Genomic DNA, 19471 nt, shown 5'->3' with positions numbered 1-19471 from the left:
GTGGGAAACAGTACTGAGGCAGACTGGTCCGATGCATACTGGGAAATTTTCCCGAATCAGTAGACATCCGGGGAGTTTGGGCATACTGCAGATTTTGCTCTTGTTCACATACTGCTTACTGAATTTTGGCCAAATCAGTACGTACTGCTAGTATAGTAGGTGGTTTCGAAAACAGCCTTAGTCACTTCATAAAATGGGAGGTGACGTTACTTGGCGTGTAAACCCATCACCCGACAGTGCGCAAGCCTTCATCCAGCGCATGTCAATACTCTCATCTTTCTGCATGAAAACACGGAGCACAAGGCCAAGACTATGATTTATTTCTATTGCAAGCCGAAGTTGTTTCTGAGTGATGCCAGTTTGAGGTTCTGAAGGCTTTAATTTAAAAGAAAGTTCAAGGTGTTAGCCTACGTTTTGTTTTGGTGCATCTTACTTTACATTGTTTGTGTTACAGTGAACTTTAATACAAGTTGCTCATTGTTGAACGGCTGCGTGTCTGTGTTGTTCATTATTGACAGATAAGTCGATCTGAAAAAATCTGAAGTCAGTAATCCTCCAGTGCAAACATTATTATTAAGCATCAGTCATCCATGGGGCAACAAACTGATCTTTACCTGAGTGATGTCGTCCAAAGGAAACTCCCTCCGCGTCAGACTGGGCGATCCGATCGAGGGTTTCCGTATTGGTAACCGCGGTGACCTGGAGATCTCTTGTGTAGCTCGAGACAGTTTGGGTGACTTCCTGGGATCAATATTGATCCTGTTGGTAAAGGGACAAACTAAGTCTCTACAGAGAAGGTAGCGAATAAAAGAAGAAGGTTTAGGCATGCAGTAAGAAAAATGAAACACAAATGAGAATCTGAACTTTTGGAAAAACGGTTAAAACAGGAAGGAGAGGGAAGATCTCATTGTCTGCAGAACAAGGATTAACTCCTCACTAAGATGATCGGTCCAGCTTTCTTGTGATGTGTTTGGAAGAAGTATTAACCAGAATTATTACTGCACATTTATCCGAAGCTTCATTCTTAGGTTTCATGCTGTCGGAGGAGTGAGTGACTAATCTGAAGTCTCCTTTGGCGCTCTGCTGTAACAGAAGCATCTTTGTTCATGCTGAACTGGGATTCATGTGGGAAACTGGATGCTTTAAAATACATCTAAACTGGCACATAAGCATGTTTTTTTTTATTATTCAAACTGATTAACTTCGCAGTATTTACACCAAACTTCTTGTTCATGATTTAACTCATATTCTGTGTCGTGTCCATTTCACATTGGACTGAAACATTAGCTGCTGCAGGGATAAAAATGAAGAGTCACACTCGTGCAAACTGAAATATCAGAGAGAGATATTCTCCACACAGGTCAAGTGTTTGGTTACCTGGGCAGTTTGGGGGATTTGCTGCCTCTGGATATCTTTGGAGATTTCTTGCCCACCCAGTCATCACTGAGCTCAATATCGCTGGAGTCTGAGCAGTTACAGCTGTCAATCATGGCAGATATCAGACTGTTGCCATAAATCTCGTCTGAAGAGAGAAAGAAACACGAAAGACACAAACAAGGTGGTTAACTTTGAGAAAATATAAGATGGTACATGTGTATTTTATAAATCTAAAAGGCAGCATTATTTGCAGTTTTGCTGTTTCACATGGTTTAACTTTAATCAGAGAGGAACCAATGTTGTACCCCAGTTTGTGCCCTCTTCTTCTTATATAAAATACTTCACAAAATGTCAGACTTTAGAAATCATGGGGCAGTTTTTGCATTGCAGGAGCAACACTTTAATAACACAGAGGCAGGGAACTAAAAGAGGGTTTAAAGAGCTCAATAGAAACAGCAATGTTCCAGAATTTAAACAGATAAACATTTGGAACCAATCAGTTCAGAGGATTGTATGATTGGGAGAAAAAAAGCAAGATTTAAACTCAGAAAAGCAGCGTCTGTGGACCACTGCTGCTCCAGTTTAGGTCAAGCTCATTTATTTGATGGACATTAAAGTGTGGATGGGCTGGAACCATTTCATGGCTGGCTTCATTTATCACTGCATGGGGAGGGTGCAAGTTGATTTATGAGGAACCCAGGGGCCATCAGAGCCCACATTAAGCAGCTTTTAATTAACATGGGCTCAGTCTGCTCTTTGTGACTAAAACACACTCTCACTTTCTGGGTACCAGCTCCAGAAAGTCAAATAACAAGAAAAGTAACGCAGCAGGGAAATAAGTCTCAGAGAAACATATATTTAACAGTCCGATTTAAGTGTCTGTTTTAACAAAAGCGTTTTGTTTTTGATAACACCAATTTGACTGTTTTGACAAATGAAACACATTTTGTTTATAAACAACATTTTTCATCCAGGTCACTTACATAGAGGACAATAACAAGTTACTGAACAAGAGTAACACATTGGACTGGAGTAACACATTCTAATATACTTAGTGCTGGGCGTTATTGAAAATTATGTTATCACGATAAAATATTTCTTATCAGTCGATATCGATAATTCTCACAATAAATATCAAATCAATATTTCATTTAAATTTAAAGTCAGATTTTTGGTCCTGAGTTAAAGTTGAAGAAACCAGACAGTTTGTTAGTTTGTATCTGGATTTAGTTTTCTGTGGAACTTCTTGAATCCATCATTTCTGATGGTGCTAACAGGAAGCAGGTCTTTAATGTAAGATGAGATTTTTGTGAAGTTTTAGTTTGTAGATTCTTATTTTTCTCAGATTGAGGTTATTTCCATAATTTGATTTAAATTTAGAACAAATATATATTAAATGATGTACTGTGTATCAGTTTAGTAGAGTATTGTTTTGAGTTGTGCTCTCCCCTTTAAGATTACTATGGGTTACAAGCAGAGTGATATCGTTTCCCACAGTGCAGTGAATGCATCACGGTCGTTGCGGTGGTCATTAAACGTGTTAGAACTAGCAGCAGAAGTTGTCTCTGTGCTCTGCCTTTACCCACATCCTGATAGTATATTTAATGAAGTGTATTAAGTTAATAGTCAATGCAGAGTTGACACAGTGTCAGACTAACGACTCTGCTTTGAGCTGGTAGGTTTTGAGTTTTCTTCAGTGTCACTCTTTCAGCTGTGTTTACATTCTGCTCCTGACGTCTTTAAGCCCCGCCTACCTCTCACATGATTAACTGTTCAATGCTGTCTTCTTCTCCTGTCTAATGTTGGGTGGCAACTAGCGTTTAAAGCTCATTAGCACCCCCTCCAGTTTAAGTCGCTGGGGGGGTGCAATTACATGTTTATTTATATCGATTTTTTATAAACATTTTTTATATTTATATCGAGAAAAATTACATCACAATAAATATTTTTATCGTATTATCGCCCAGCCCTAACTTCACTGTTAATTAAGTTGGATAATTGAATGGAACAAAATGAAAAAAGAGGATATGAAAAATTATTAAATGCATCTTCATCATCCCCTCATACCATTCATCAACTAAATCTATACATCTTCTATATAATAGCACCTGCAGTGGATGCCAATGTTGTGTTGATTAGCTGGTTAGCTGCTTCCAGGTCTCACTGTCAAGATCGTACAATCATGAAACATCATTTGGGATCTTTACGCCCTGCTTTGGGACAAATATCAAGCTCATTTGTTACCTGTTTTCCCATCTGTCTTGGGATCCATGATGACAAACTCTGGACGCAGTTTGCTTATCCTTCTGCCTTTCAGGATGGGCACCAGACCTCCTAGATATTCCAGGTACAAAGTGTAGCACGGCCCTCCCACCTCAGGGTTATCCTCTGTTCGCTTCATGGTGCAGTGCAGACGCTCGTTTCCAGCCGTTGGGTAGCTCACAAAATCACGCATGTTGTTGGGATCAGGGATGGGGGGCTGGAAGAGAGAATATATAGATGCAGTTTTAGCTTGAGTAAACTGCTTATAAAGTTAGATAATACTCCATCATGCTATGTCAGAAGGTGACATCTACGACCGATATGTGTCAAGTACATTAACAGGAGGCCCTCCACATGTATTTATATGACTAATGGATGCAACACCTCCTGCTCTGCGTTACCTTGATGGTGGGGACGAACGCAGCGGTGACGTAGGAACAGAGGCGGGAAGGCATGGTGAGCTTGGCGACATCTTTTTCCTCCTTCACTGCGGTGGCAATGCCCTGCTGGCACAGGAGCTGCAGGTTGGCAACGCGGTGCTCCACTCGTACAACATAGAGTGCCGGGCCGCATGCCAGAAACAGGCGTGAGTCACGGTGACCCCAGCACAGCGTGGTAATGGGGCGCTGCGGGGAGGGTGGAGAAGCATGTCAGTGACAGGTGAAGACTATTTTGTCACAGAGCTTCTAACTGCTGATTCTTGTTAAAAGTTGGTTTCAAATCATCTGAATACTTTTGATCTTCTTGGGAAGTCTGGTAGAAACATCTTGCTCATATGGTGTATTAAAAATAAGACCCATGGGAGAGGGGAGCGGATTGAAGTGTACATTGCTAAGAGATTACTTGACGGCGTACACTGCTTGTCAAAATTAAATGATTTGTTGGTTGATTCAAGCCTTTCGTTTTACATCCACACCAGTTTCTTGGGTTTCATGCAGCAGAGCATGTAATACAGATTCTAAGTTTTATAGTAATGCTAACTGTTGATGAGGATCTGAGTTGGAAAGAACAAATCGATTGGGTTAGCAGAAAAACGAATAAATCTCTTGGTATTATAAGAAGGATTAGTCATCTCGTTACCACAAATTGTCTTCTCATTCTTTATTACAGCCTAATTTATCCATATCTTTCATATTGTAATACATTTTGGGTTTGTACTTTTCCTACGACTCTCCATAAAACGTTGCTCCTTCAGAAATGTTTTGTCAGGATGGCAAGTTGATCGAAGCCACACGTCTCATCTGCTCCTTTGTTTCTGAAACTCCAGCTTCTTAATATCTATAACATCAATATCTTTCAAATTTGGCGTGAAGGGAATATCCCTGATCACTTCAAGTCTTACTTCAAATTGAATTTGACTCTTACTCAACTACTCAAACATCATTTCTTCATCCTCCTAAATGTTTCACCTGTAGAAGTAAATTCTAAACATGTTTCAGGGGCACCAAATTCTGGAATATTTTTTCCAATGTAGCGAAAAACTGTTTATCTTTAAAATGTTATAAAGGATGCTTGAAAAAACTTTTAACCATTGTTACTTAATTATACTCATCATGCTCAACCACATACTCATAGAGTAGGTGTGCACACACATCATATTCATATTTTGTACTTTTGAATTCTGTTGAGGTAATAACTGTATTTATATTAATTGTTAATTTTGTATATTCTTATGTTATTTTAACTATTGTCTTTATATGTGTCAATTTTGTATTTTTTAATTCATTTTGATATTAGAACATTATTTGGGTGGAGGCTTCAAATAAGCTCTCTGAGTTTTCTGCCTCTTCCTGCACAGTATATTATTTATCTTTGCTCTTTTTTTGTGTGTATTTTCTTTTAATTGTGCAAATAAATAAACATAAACTGGACTAAGTTAAATGGAATAAGCTGAAGACATCTTTCATATCTATTTTATTTACTTCATTTATTTTGTAAAATAAGAAGAATACAAATAAAATGTGCAGCCCAACTCTTAACTCTTGTGCAAACACAAGTTTCGGAAGGGGACTCGATTTTGGCAGATATTCAATATTAAAAATCGGATATAGGCTGATTTGTGATATACATAAACATTATTATTTCATTTTATTGACTTATTTTTCTTTGAAGTTTACTGTGAGGATTTTTTTTATTATTACTATTATTGTTATTGTTGTTGTTATTATTATTATTATCATTATTATTTATTATTATTATCATTATTATTATTATTTATTATTATTATTATCCTAATCACTATTTATCCAATTATTTATATTCATTGTTTTTATTATTATTATTACTATTTTTTATTTTTGTGTTAATCATTACAAACTTAATAATATTATTATTATGTATGAATGTATTTCCTTATTTTTAATTGTGTACTATATATTTATTTATTAATTTATCTTTACTTTCAGACTATGGACTAGGTGTTTTCAAAAATCTTGTTTGTTTTTTTGTCTCTGAGTCTGATGGCTGCATTGTTGTTTAGTGATGTTGGCTGAGTCTAATAAAAACGTTTAAAAAAAAAAAGTCTGATATGAATCGGGGGCCAAAAAAGCTGACCCATATATATCATATGAGGGTTGTAATCGAAGTTTGGCCTTGTTTCAGTTCATCACCTGTGCTGGTGTGTCCAGAGTGTAGATGTGTTCTCCTTGAACGTTGTAGAACTTGACAATAGCGTTCCTGGTGGGGTTAGGACAGGTGGGGTCAGGGGAGAGGAGGGTCCTCTCCATTCCTGCCACTGCAAGGAGGTCCCCCTGTGCGCACCACTGGACCACCACATCTACAGCACATGTCACAGGAAAAACACTGACATGAATCATTCGTTTACATACATAAAGCCGTGTTTACTCATGCAGAAGGAGAAAAGCAACTAAACAAAGAAAGAGTTGAATGTGCGTTCAAAAGAAGACACCCACACACCTTTCAGACCGGTGCGGATGAGGGTAGGTGAGAGGTCGTCATAGTTGTTCATCAGGCTGATGTCTCCGGAGGTGAAGCTGACGGTCAGCAGTGGTTTCTGACTGTGCACTGAGGAGAGTTACAGGAGGAGCACACACGTTAGGCAGGTAGTGTGAGGGGAAACATCATTGAGTCTTAGATTATTAACACAGGAAATCCTCTGCAGACTTTTAACTGAGCACACCTCCAAAAAAAACTATGAACGGCCCTAACAAGCAAAGATAGTGGGTGTCAATCTGTATGAACACTTAAATATATATATCCACCTCTGCACTATTTTAAATGCAATAATTGATTTTATGCATCGCAAAACAGAGAGAAAGGGAGGAAACGATAGAGAAAAAGAGAGAAAGTCAGAAAAGAGAGAGAGAAAAAAAGAGTGCAAAACAGAAAAGGGAGAAAATGAGAAAGAGAGGAAAAAAAGCAAAAGAGAAAAAGAGAGCAAAACAGAAGAGAAAAAGGATGCAAAAGAGAAAGAGAGAGAAAAAGAGCAAAAAAAGGAGAGAGCGAAAAAGAGAGCAAAACAGAAGAGATCGAAAAAGAGAAAAAAGAAAGAGAGAGAGAAAAAGAGAGTAAAAACAAAAAAGAGAGAAAAGGAGATCAAAACAGAAGAGAGAGAGATAGAGGAAAAAGAAAGAGAGAGAAATGGAGAGTAAAAACAGAAGAGAAAAAAGGAGAAAAACAGAAGAGAAAAAGAATGCAAAAGAAAAAAGAGAGCAAAAAAGAGAGCAAAACAGAAGAGAAAAAGAATGCAAAAGAAAGATAGAGAGAAAAAGAGCAAAACAGAAGAGGGCAAAAGAGAGTAAAAAAAGAAAAGAGAGAAAAAGACAGAAAAAACAGAAAAGAGAGAGAACGAGAGAAATAGAAAGAGAAATGTGGGCTTATATAAGACATTCTAGTGACACATGAAACAAGAAAGGGGAAATAATATTAATGAATGTGTTGATCAGCAGAAAGGTTCATCAGGACTGTTTGGTATTTTGTCTTTAAAAGAGATGGATTTTCTATGTTGGCTCAAGTCCAGTTTTTCAAACTCAGTGTCTCCATGTTTTGTCATATTGGTTTAAAAAAACAAAAACAAACATGGCACACCAAACAATTCATCTAGAAAATAACCTGCAGGTTTAATGAGTGTCGTTACTGGTAACCTACAAAGATGGCGTGATTCATATGCATTTCCACAGTGGGCTATAAAACAGGGTGTGTGTTCTTATTAGAGAGGCTGTCTGGGTTTTATGTCGAGGTAGTATGAGGCTATAATGAAGAAAGGCAAAGGTTGTTCCTCAACCTCAGCAGCTGTAATTCACTTTCAGCGTGTGTGTGCTGCTCATCATAATTCACACACATCTCACGACTCTAAACAATCACTGATACCTTCTTTTCTGTTAAAACATCCGTGAGTATTTCCTGCTGTGACCCAAATACCAGCACAAAGGAATTATCAACCTATTCCCCTGACTTTAAGACCAAAATAGGAACAATAGTGTACAATGCGTTGAATCAGGCGTGCTGACGTGTGACACTGCTGTAAAGTCAGTGTTGTGCAGTGCAGTGATAATGGGTCATCATCGTACATCAGGACACAGAGACCTGGCAGGCAGAGGATGAGGAGGGCCGGGTGCCTCGGCCAGGTTGTCCACTTGAGAGATATTTTCAACCGGGGGACCGATCAATTACTATTGACCGCTTTAATTAGTGAGTTAGAGCATAATCAGTGTTCCAGCTAAGGCAAGCACTTTTCAGCGTAACCACTTGGCCCACAGTGAGGTGAGGGGAACAAAATAGCACAGCAGGAGGAGGACAGACCCTCGCAGATGCAGCCGTAGCAACCGGGACTAATTAAGCTGGAGAGAAGGGAAAAAAAAGAGGAAACAGGAACAATAAAAATGAGGTCGTTCCGTGGGCTGGTGTTCACAGAGAACGCAGCAGGAGGGTCGGGAAAGCTAACCACATGCAGATCTTCCCTTTTCTGGCTGCTTGAGTCCCACTGCCCCAGATACACATCGGACATCTATATATCGGCTTTGGACGGTAAACCCAGCACATACAGGCTCAGGCTCACTGTTGATTAATTCTGCCACTGTTCACATCAGTGATTGATACGGCTTGAAATCATTAGAGGATAACAAATTCTCTGAATCATGACATCCTGGATAACGTTTGGTGTGAGTGAAATCTGAGACGGTGTAAGTCTTTATCATCCAGATGTTTTATATTTTTTCTCTGGGCTTTAGATTCCTATAATGAAGCCTGCAATGGACAAAACACGCCCCAATTGCCAAATGGAAGTCCTCTGTGACATGAATACTGGGCTCTCCTGAAATTTGCAGGTAAGATGATTTGGTTTGAGACAGTCTGAATAAAATTGAAAAACAAAAAAGAATTCACAGATTTTTCCACTCAGGTCTTTTTTGGCAAAGAAAATAAATCTAATTTCCATTCAAGGCTCTGATTGTGCACTTGTGCTTAATGTAGGTGTGAAAACACATAAGAAGTGTGGTGACGCACACCCTTACACGGTGACCGCTGCTGCTGCTGCTGCTGCTGCTGTTATGACAACAGCGAATTAACCATTAAGAGCAATCAAGAGTTTCAGTGAATACGCCAATGTCAGGAGCGTTCAGTATGCTTCTCCTTCAACTCGCAGCTCTTTAACTGCAGCTCCCCATCAACCTTCCACTTGGTCACACTCTTTAGCTTTAATGCATATTCCTCTCCTCATTTTACAGCTGGCTGCATAATAACTAAGTTCAGTGGTCACCTTCCCACCTCCCTATATGCCTCATATTGTCTGTCAGAGAGATAGTGGTGCTGATCTGACTACAAGCTCAAATAGATTTTGTGTATCAACTGAACTTCAATCTGCAAAGTCAATAAAAACTGAAAAAATAAACATACATGTTCACAGTCTTAGACCAAGCACACACGGTACAAGAGGAAAGGGAGCTAACTCTCTACGAGTGAATCATTTGAGATTAGTGATAGACAGATTTTTTCAGGGCCGATACTGATTATTAGTAGTCAAGGAGGCTGATAACCGATACTTGGAGCCGATATTAATTTGCAGTAAAAGGGAAAATATTGGTGTCAAAATTTTTAATAATACAAACTCCAACACTTAACTTTGTTTAAATGCCTTTAAGCATATGTTTATTAAACAGCTTTTCAGATTTGCAACATGTCAAAGTTTTTTTTTTTATCTTAGACAATAGACATCTTTGTTTTAACATTCTAACACAAAGTGCAGGGAGCTCCCAGGCTCAGCACCATGTCTTATAAAGTTCAATGAAAACCTAAACAAATAAATAGCTCCCTAAAGTTTTCTACAGTAAATAAAGTTTTCCAAAATGTCAATATAACTTAAATGTTAATCTTTCACTTATCTTTGTGAAGTGGGGTTGTATGAGTTTTAAATCACTAGTAATTGTAGGGACCACAACGGATGCTGCTCAGCTCGGGCCCTGTAATGAGAAACTGCAGGGAGAAATGGAACGCAAGCTAGGCTACGGTTTCTGCAGACGGTGTCATTTCTGCCACCTGATTTAGTGAATTTTGAGCCAAAATAACACAGTTTTAAATAGATCTTTTATCGGCCGTTGGATTTTAAAAAAAAGCTGATGCCGGTATGCGCCAAAATGCCGAATATTGGCGCCGATAATCGCTCTATCCCTATTTGAGATGCTACAACTAAACTTTTGAGTGAAGTTCTCACACTGCACTGTCTGACCGTGAAGCAAGACCTGAGAGCTCTCATTGTACATGTTACATCAGGATGGAGAACTGACAATGATCAAAAACTGTTCCTTTGGGGGCGCTGGTGGCCTAGCGGTCTAAGCGCCCCACACAGAGGCTACAGTCCTCATGGCAGAGGTTGCTGGTTTGACTCCCGACCGCAACCATGTACTGCATGTCTTCTCCCCTCTCTGCTCCCCACATTTCCTGTCTCTCTACAGCTGTCCTATCATAAAAGAGACAAAAAAACTGTTCCTTTGGAAACTCTCACACTGAAGTCCAAGAAAATGAATTCAAACACAAACAAACATAAAATCAGTTGGCCCAACTTCTAAAAAGGGCGTGCATCTTAAAAATTAGGCCTCATTATATTTGTATTTAATATTTATATGTCTTTTTTTATTATTATTATTATTATTATTATTATTATTATTTAATTACCTATCGTTTTTTGTTTTTCTTTGTATTCTTCTTGTTGGAGGGGCTTGGGGTTATGATAATGACAGGACACTTTTTGTTGTTCAGTACTGCCACTGGTGCACACACTCTTGTTTGTCTCTCCTTTTTTACACTGCCATTGCTTATATGCGCTGTAATTAAAAAAAAAATCAATACAAAGAAATATGAAGGTAAAAGATCAGGATTATGAAACCATGAAGACGCCAGAACACTGCTTGTTTTTGTTATGTTCACTCACTTTACTTTGCTTTCACTATGGCAGAGGGATGAAGCAGCAAAGCTTTGTAACCGGTGAAGTCAGCAGTGCGGGGGCGTTTCAGAGACACCAAGAACAACGGCATCTGCAGCCTCAACACCCAAAACACTACTCGCAAAAGTAAAGTTAATACATAATAACTGAGTGGTATTATGTGAGTGGAACGTTGCTTTAATAAACAATGAGTTGGTAGGGAATTAAATAAACATGTCTCCTCCAGTGCAGTGTAAACAAACCACAGTAAAGTGGCGTGCTGTCTATGGCAGACAAAAAGGGTCGCTGACTGAAGCCCCTCTTGTGATAACTGTGAAACCATGATCATTCCCCAGACTATAATCATACCATTAAAACCTCAAGTACGTGAGCTGATGTGCTGATAAAGACAAAGAATGAGTGATAATGTTCAGCTCTATTCATAGCTCAGAACGACACATCTGAATAGGTTGTCTGATGTGTTCCCTTTCATGATTTGAGTTCATCAGTTGTGTTTTTGTCCCTTTTAGATCTCAGTCATAGTTTCTATGGCCTTGATATTGAATGAAGACTTATGACTTATGTCCATAGGGGTGGGAATTGATAAGATTTTATCAATGTCAATGCCATTTTTGATTCTGCTTATCAATCCACTTCCTTATCAATTCTCCTAATGATTCCTGAGTATTTTTTTGAGGGGAAAAAAAGTAGTTCCACACAGTCTTCCATACCAAAAGGAACCATTTATTTTTTTCCAAAATTATGTCTGCACAAGAATGAACATGAACATATTCAACTTGAACATACTGAACAATAGGTTGACCTCATTCTTGGCTGCGTGAGTCCGGACGTGTCCCCTCGAGCCTGGATGAAAAGACTTTGAATTTGGAGAGGATAAACGCTTTTCCTCCGGGGGTCATCACGGACCGCTATCAGTGCCTCATTTTCGGCTGGGTGAGTCTGGACATGGCCCCTGGAGCCTGAGGGAAAGCGTCCCGACTCCGAAAGGGGAGAGGTAGGTTGGGGTTCCGCCTCCCTGACGCGAACATGTTCACATGGAACCCTTCTCCACTTCAGCCAGACGCGAACCCCAAGCTTCGAGGCCTAGTCGACAAATGCTTCAGCATATTTGAGGTATTTGCACCTTCACAAGAGATGACAGCGTTGCACTGATTGCACACGGCATTGTTCTCATCTCTTTTACTAAAATGGAGCCACGCTTTAGACCGCTTCTTACTCTCCATGTTTCCTCTTGGTTGAAGGAGTTCTGCGTCGCAGAGTGTGTGACATAATGCATAACGACGTGACGTGACGCCATTCTGGGAAATGAATCGGTAAGAAGAACTGATAACATTTGAGGTGTACAATACCGATGGAATTCATCAAGTGGAACCAGTTCTAAGTCGGATCCGGTTTTCGATTCCCACCCATACATGTCCCTGAGTCTATAATATTCAAGAGAAGACAGGAGAGACTGCGGATATGAATGATAGTGCAGGGCACATCCAGCAGTGCCCCCACCCGGTGCCCCCAGTTGAAAATCTTTCCCCTTCCCGCTGGACTGAGAGTGTGGGGAGGAGTTAATGGAGCAATGAATGATGGAGGTAAATGGAGGGAGGGGTTAGAAGCTCACAGATGGTCCCAAATCTGGCTCCATCTCACTAAAATGTCTGTGAATGAAACAGCTGGTCTCTTCTACATCTGTAAAACACCCCCTTTAGGCCATTCTTTATCGCCCTTCAATTCTACACCGGATTATACTCCTGCATCATGTCTACATCGGCTAATGTTTCCGTCATGTGCCCAAAGAAGCTGCTAAAAGTCTCGGGCAGCTTACCTTGCGGTGGGGAGTAGTCGTCAGAGTCAGTGTCGCTCTCACTGCTGTCCTCCACCAGGAAGCTGGGATAGTTCCAAGACATGCTGACGATGCCATCCGACTCGTGCAGTAGAATGTGGGCCAGCATGCGCCCGTGGCAGTCCATCACGATCACCTGTCCATCGGCAGTACCAAACAACACCTGGAGAGAAATAGGTATGAGTTATAAGAGAGGAGAAGAATAAAGAAGAACAAAGACATACACAAGGAAGAGGGCAAGAGATGACATATTGAGAGCAAGGAAGGGAGAATTAACTTGTAGAACGAGATATAAATTAGGTTAAGGTAAAGAACTGAGACAAATACGCTGACAGAAAGTTTTGTGTTGTCCAACCTGAGCTGACATTTTAATAGCATGCAAGCAAAAACATAGCTATGTAAAACCATGACACATTCAAAACAGAGGCTGTTTGCTGTCACTCACAGATGATCCCCCTCAGGGCCTTTCAATGCCTTCTGAATGACAAGCCAGCATACTACAGATGGCAAGGGACAACCTCAAACTTCTCATAAGATCTATTTGAATGATAGGTGCTGAGCTGAAATCTCATCAGCACCTTAGCTCTGCAGAATGTGTCCGAGTGTGTGTGTGTGTGTGTGTGTGTTACCTGCTGGTCATCAGGGGTCCAGATGCCGCAGGTAATCTGGCTTTCCAAGTTGATCTCTGAGGACCAGTGTCTCTGTCCGCTCACTGATCCCACCAAGACGAAGCCGTCACGATATGAGATGAGGGCCTGGGTGCCATCGTGGGACCAGGTGAAGTCACTGACCTGCAGGAGAGGAGACGACTCAGTTAAGGATGATAGAGTGATAGGATTCTGGCTTCACTTATAAAAGAGTTTTGGGAAAATATCCACCTTTGTGTGTATGTAAATTTGGGATTTTGTTGTTACACTAAAAGCAGCTTTTAAAACATCACTATCAATAATTCAACTCTATAAAATGCAATATCTGTACCCTATATACCCTACATGCCAAAGTATGGGGTCTACCGCTACTTTGAAAGTCACATTAAATTTCTACATTTGTGCTTACATTAAAACCTTGACCTTTATGCGAGAAGAAGGAGCTAATCCAAATATTACAAGCTTTGTGTTTTCAGAGCGAGGCTGTTGTTTAGACTGTCATCAACTAACTAAACTGATCACAAAAGATAAGATGCTGTCAGGTTGTACCAGGCTCAGCTCAGCAGCTGACAGTGACTGATGGATTGAGTCTATCCATCACGTCTTTGCTTGGCAGTTTGGATTAAAATCAGCAAGTGAAAGGTTTCAATTCTTCAAAGTAAGGACATTTTCCATGCAAAAGAATGCCTTGGTGAAACATGGGAAGAATGTACAAAAAAAACTCATCCATTGAGATGCTTTCCTAAATAAATACTTTCTCTGTTCTCCTCATTTTAACAAGGTCGTAAGTACTTCATTTTTTCATCTCAGAAACATTGCAAAAGTCAGAGCTTCTTTATTGCAGAAAGATGCCGAAATCTGAATTCACGCTTTTATTACAAACCACATTGACTACTGCAACTCCCTTTTTACTGGTTTGCCCAAAAAGTCTCTCAAGAAACTGCAGCTTGTTCAAAACGCTGCTGCCAGAGTTTTAACACTAAAAAAGAAAACTGATCACATAACCCCTCTTCTTAAAACTCTGCACTGGCTCCCTGTTTCTTTTAGAATTGATTTGAAAGTTATTTTACTTGTTTTTAAACAGCCCTCCTCCTCCATACATCACTGATCTCCTGTCATTTTATGTTCCAGTCTGATCACTGAGGTCCTCGAATGCTTCCTTTTTAAATGTTCCTCGTGTGTCTCGCACAAAGAGAGAGAGAGCTGTCTGTTTTTACGCCCCTAGGCTGTGGAACTCTCTGCCTCTGGACATTGAAACGGCGAGCTCTCTGGGTGTTTTTAAAAGTAAACTTAAGACTTACCTTTTTTATCTAGCTTTTAATTTGGAGCAGTTTATTTTAGACCTGGACTGCATTATTTTTAAAATTATTTTAATTACTATTTTAATCATTGCTTTAACATATATTTATCTTATTTAATTATTTATTTCTTGTATTCATCTGATCTTGTTAACACTACCTTATTTCTAACTTTTCTTTCCACTATTACGTGTTTTATTAATTTTACTTTATTGATTTTATTTTATTTTTAATCCTGCCTTTTATAATTTTACCACTGCAGTTGTTTTCTGTCTCTCTGTTATTCTGTGAAGCACTTTGGGCTGCATGTTTTTATGTATGAAAGGTGCTATATAAATAAAGTTGAGTAGAGAGTTGAGAGTCTGTTAAAATATTCATAATCCCAGCTGCTAGTTTTGCTAGCATTACTGTTCTAGGCTGTGAAAGGCTGCTGCATTCACCTGTGGGAAGATGCATTTCTACATAATCTGCTCTCTCCATGGAATGCTTTTTGATGCATTATCTTAAATCTTTAAACAGGGACTGAAATCAACTTTTTGACTCACAGAGCTGTCAGGTAGATACAAAAAATCTACCAGCAAATCATATTTTAACAAAAATAATAAGGTGCGTTTTTGTGGCAAACACATCAATCCTCCTGTTATGTTCTGGGTCAGATTGACCCATTTCAAAAGGTAAAAAAAAAAAAAAAATTTGTTAAAAGTATATTTTGGTATAAAACTTATTCTGCTTGGCTTAATTAGCGTAATCAACATATAAAAATTAAAATGGTTCATTTAACATATTTGCAACCGCCCCTGCATGATTATATTGCATAGATACTGTTCGTAGGCCAACTTGACCAGGCAGCCAAACAACTCATAAACAGGGGCTAATTACTCTGCTGGGCCACACTGAAAAATCACTGAGGTTCATGGGCCTTCAACATGATTCTGTAATGGCTACTAAAGCTGTGTTTCCACCAAGTGGTCGGTTCAGTTCGGTACAGAACACAACTATTATCATTTTGAACTTTCAAAAGTTGGTAAAGATACCAAACTAGACGAAGGAGAAATGTCCAGCAGATCAGACTGTGCTTTACGTCTGAACAATTGCAAAGTGGACAAACTTATGAACCAAACTAAAATAAGAATGGATTAAACTTTGCGGTTTGGGCATGTTTGTTTCCTCAAGTGGCCTAAATGAGGATTTTTAAGCACCAGTATCTCCGTAGATAAACAGACCCTCTATTCTCCAGTGAATGCTTCAGTACTATACTGCATCTCTGCAAGATATACAAATGTACTTGTTAATAGAATTTTCTTTTCTGTGTATTCAATTCTGTCCGTAAAAAAGGGCATAACCACAAAGAAACCCTTTCTGATAATTCATTGAATTCAGTGGGTTCACTGGAGTTCAGCTCTATCATGTCCACGTCATGTCTTGTGACTTTACCTGTGCTCCACGATCATTGACCAGCTCCACAGACCAGCGGCCCTCATACTGGATCCAAACAAAGATCCCTCCGTCCGTATCACAGGTGGCCAGCTTTTGGAAGGGTTCATTCCACCGCACCAACACCACCTTCAAAGACAAACACAGAAAAAATCCAATGAATGAAGGGACTGGCATTTGTCTTTTTTCCGAGCCACTGTCTTAGACTCTGACAGTGTCCTCCTGTGAAACAAGAGTTTTTAGACAAATCAATGTATAAATTCAGTCAAGATTGTGTTTGGAGAGGTCTTGAGGTTAAAGAAGGGAGCAGTAGCCCCTCTGTGACCGAGCTCCCCTTCCATAAGCTACAACAAATAACATGAGATGATCACAGTGTCTTGTCAGAGTGCCCTTGATCTACACTCTGCACTCTTGCCTGCACACTCACTGCAAGTTGCTCTAAACTGGAGCGTCAGCTGAAATGCCTGAAATGCAGAAAGCAAGGAACCAAGATCCCATATTTCAATGAGCTAAATTTAGCATGGAACCAGATGAAAATATCACAAAGTGGGTTAACCTCATTTTGAAAAAGTCGCAAAGGAGCTGCAAATATGCTGATTGTATGACAGACGATGAGATGAAATCATACCGTCAGCGTGTCGGAGTGAGAGAACAATGGTGATCTGTTTCAACGCCCTTTTTATATTCTATTTGTAATATCTTAAGCATGAAATCGGTCCAAATAGGAGAGATACATTCGAGTGAGCTGCCTCTGACATGGTGACTCATAGTGCCTGGGTTCCTTTTTTTTTACCTAGGAGGTGACTGAAGAGAGAAAAAGCACCTAATTAGCCAAAGGCATGAGAGGAGGAAGGTGTTGATCACTGGCATGGAATAGTATAAATCAAACTCTTCATAACCTCTTTCTTTATAATTGTCACACATTACAATATCCATCTGGATTCCTCCTCTGCCTGTGTCTCTATCTGTCTGGTCCTCTGTAGCGTGACTCAGCCTATTCCCAGGGGAAAATAATCCTTAGCAGGGTGCAGCTCTGCTCTCGCTGGGCGCAGCACGTGGGCTGAACACGCTCAAACACACAGCACAGAGCTGGTTTTAGCAGAGCTTACGCTCTCTGAGGGAAAGTCCAACAGATCAGTAGCTGAGAGTTGGATAAGCCTGCCAGTCTCGCTCTTTCACCCCCAAAGAAAATCATCCCATTCTCACCCCCTGCTACTTTCACACAGTTCAATCTACCCTGGGTCCTATGGAGCAGGTGTCAATCATTCTGTGCTCATACGGCATCTATTTATTCTTGAGAGAGAGAGAAAGAGGTATGAAAACAGTGAAAAAAAGTATGCGCTCCCCTGTAAAGACACTTGAGATGTGAAATGCGTTTGAATTAAAATCTGTTTTAGAAAATGAGACTTCTTCTGCAGAAATATTATGCACTAAACTTAAATATGCAACTCTATGAATTTTGATCTTTTGAAGCACACATCCGTCTTTCAGTGCACATTATTTCAGTTTCCTACAAGGTTGTTTTAAAAGACTTTGTAGCTGATCTGAACTGAAGAGTGGCACGGTTTGTTGACAAGTTGAGCTCATTTAGTGACTGATGGATCACATTAAACCGTCTCTTCCAGTGTTATTTTGGCGACTATTTTAGATTCAGTCTTAGTCTTTAGACGAAAATGCCTGTTAGTTTTAGTCGCATTTTAGTCTTTTCAGCCCTTTATAGTTTTAGTCTAGTTTTATTCGACGAAAACTCAAAACATTTTATTCTTTGACTTTTGCCGAAACATTTTCACTCTTTAAAAATTCATGTAGTCAATCAGATATCAGTATCAGGGTTGTGCCAAGTGTTAAAATCGTCAACATTTCACCCTTTTAACACTTTTGCTTGTGTCATATCTTAAGTTAAATAATTCAGCAAGGCCCTGCAAAAAATCAAAAGAAAACATTCTTGATGTGACCAATGTGACTGTATTTAGTTTCTCTTGACTCACAGAAAAATGTGGCTGTAGTGCACATTTACGACAGTCCTTGAATGTACCTTCAGTGACAGGCACACTGGACAGAAAGTCAGTTCACGGCACTCTGAAATGCGTCTGCATCTTTCAACAAGGAGTTGATCAAAACTTACTGAAGGTCTCTGATGTATCACCAAACTGGATTAAATCAAGCCCTAGACGCAGAGCTTTTTACGGTAATAGCGGCAAAAACGGCAAACATCAAATATTAAACAGACGTCCCCTGATTGTGTCACTAAAGCACACCGGGGGTAAAAATCCTCAATGAAGATGAGACAGATGCATGGAGGTGAGGAGAGCTGGTTCATAAAGCACACCTGCTGCAGGTAGAGACCAAGCTAACACTGAGCCCCTCAGATTATAACTCAGCCTGTCACAGGAATGCATCACTTTTATTTCTAAAGATTAGACGCACAGCGGGGAAACATGGATTCTTAATGTCCGACGGTCCGCCACTAATGTTTTTGTCTCGTTATCGTCTCGTCAACAAAATCAAAACGTATTTTTGTCAGAGTTTTTATTATCACTGATGCAGTTTAGCTCGTCATAGTCTCGTTTTCGTCATGAAAAAATGAATCGTTGACGGACATTTATCGTCATAATTTCGTTAACAAAATGAACACTGTTCTCTTCCCAGTTAAAAAAAACACATTGAGTGTTTTCAAAGACCAACAGCCCAAAATGCCACAACCTGGTTGATGTGTGGGGGATAAAAACATGACTACCCTGTAAGTGGTCAGCCATGCTGGATGTGATATTCACCACTGTGTGGCAGAAGAAATCACAGGTTTTAATGACAAATGAAGTTATAGTCCAGGTATTTTTGATGTGGTGTGAATGACTAATGCTAGGTCAAAGGATATTCTATGAATTTTCAGTTGCTACCCTGGGGTGACTTCAGATTCAAACCCAACTACTTCTGCCCGACAACTTCGTCTTGGTCACCGCCTTGTGTATTGTTATACACTGATTCAAGACAGGATTATCCTCGGTGAGTGAACAGCAATCTACCTCACAAAACATGTTTATATGAATACACTGTGTGCAGCCCTGTAGGATAATGAGTCTACAGTAGGACTCATCGCTCTCTTGGCTCTCTCAGCAATAAGGTGTCCACTAGGCCAGATTTACCATGCTTTTACTCCCACTCCCAGTGGTATAAATCCTAATGTTGCTCCATAGGTGTGTCTCAGCTGGCAGGCTGCAGGAAA

General features: G+C 39.8%; 1 protein-coding gene across 5 annotated transcripts in view; it reads right to left on the bottom strand.

Moving 5' to 3' along the window:
* The window catches only part of tulp4a (TUB like protein 4a), a 44683-nt gene that overhangs the window by 6113 nt on the left and 19099 nt on the right, over positions 1-19471 (bottom strand). For all 5 annotated transcript variants that reach the window (XM_034699441.1, XM_034699436.1, XM_034699440.1 and 2 more), the window contains 9 exons: positions 16249-16377; positions 13499-13660; positions 12852-13032; positions 6556-6663; positions 6249-6415; positions 4041-4265; positions 3622-3856; positions 1378-1522; positions 615-759 (listed from right to left, as the gene is read on the bottom strand). In XM_034699441.1, coding sequence (XP_034555332.1) covers positions 615-759; positions 1378-1522; positions 3622-3856; positions 4041-4265; positions 6249-6415; positions 6556-6663; positions 12852-13032; positions 13499-13660; positions 16249-16377 — 1497 coding nt within the window. The remainder of the gene's footprint in view (positions 1-614; positions 760-1377; positions 1523-3621; positions 3857-4040; positions 4266-6248; positions 6416-6555; positions 6664-12851; positions 13033-13498; positions 13661-16248; positions 16378-19471) is intronic.

The sequence above is a fragment of the Notolabrus celidotus genome, chromosome 13 (assembly GCF_009762535.1).
Source record: "Notolabrus celidotus isolate fNotCel1 chromosome 13, fNotCel1.pri, whole genome shotgun sequence".
In the NCBI taxonomy this organism is placed as follows: domain Eukaryota; kingdom Metazoa; phylum Chordata; class Actinopteri; order Labriformes; family Labridae; genus Notolabrus; species Notolabrus celidotus.
The sequence above is the reverse complement of the archived record's forward strand: the minus strand, read 5'-3'. Positions and strand labels throughout refer to the sequence as shown.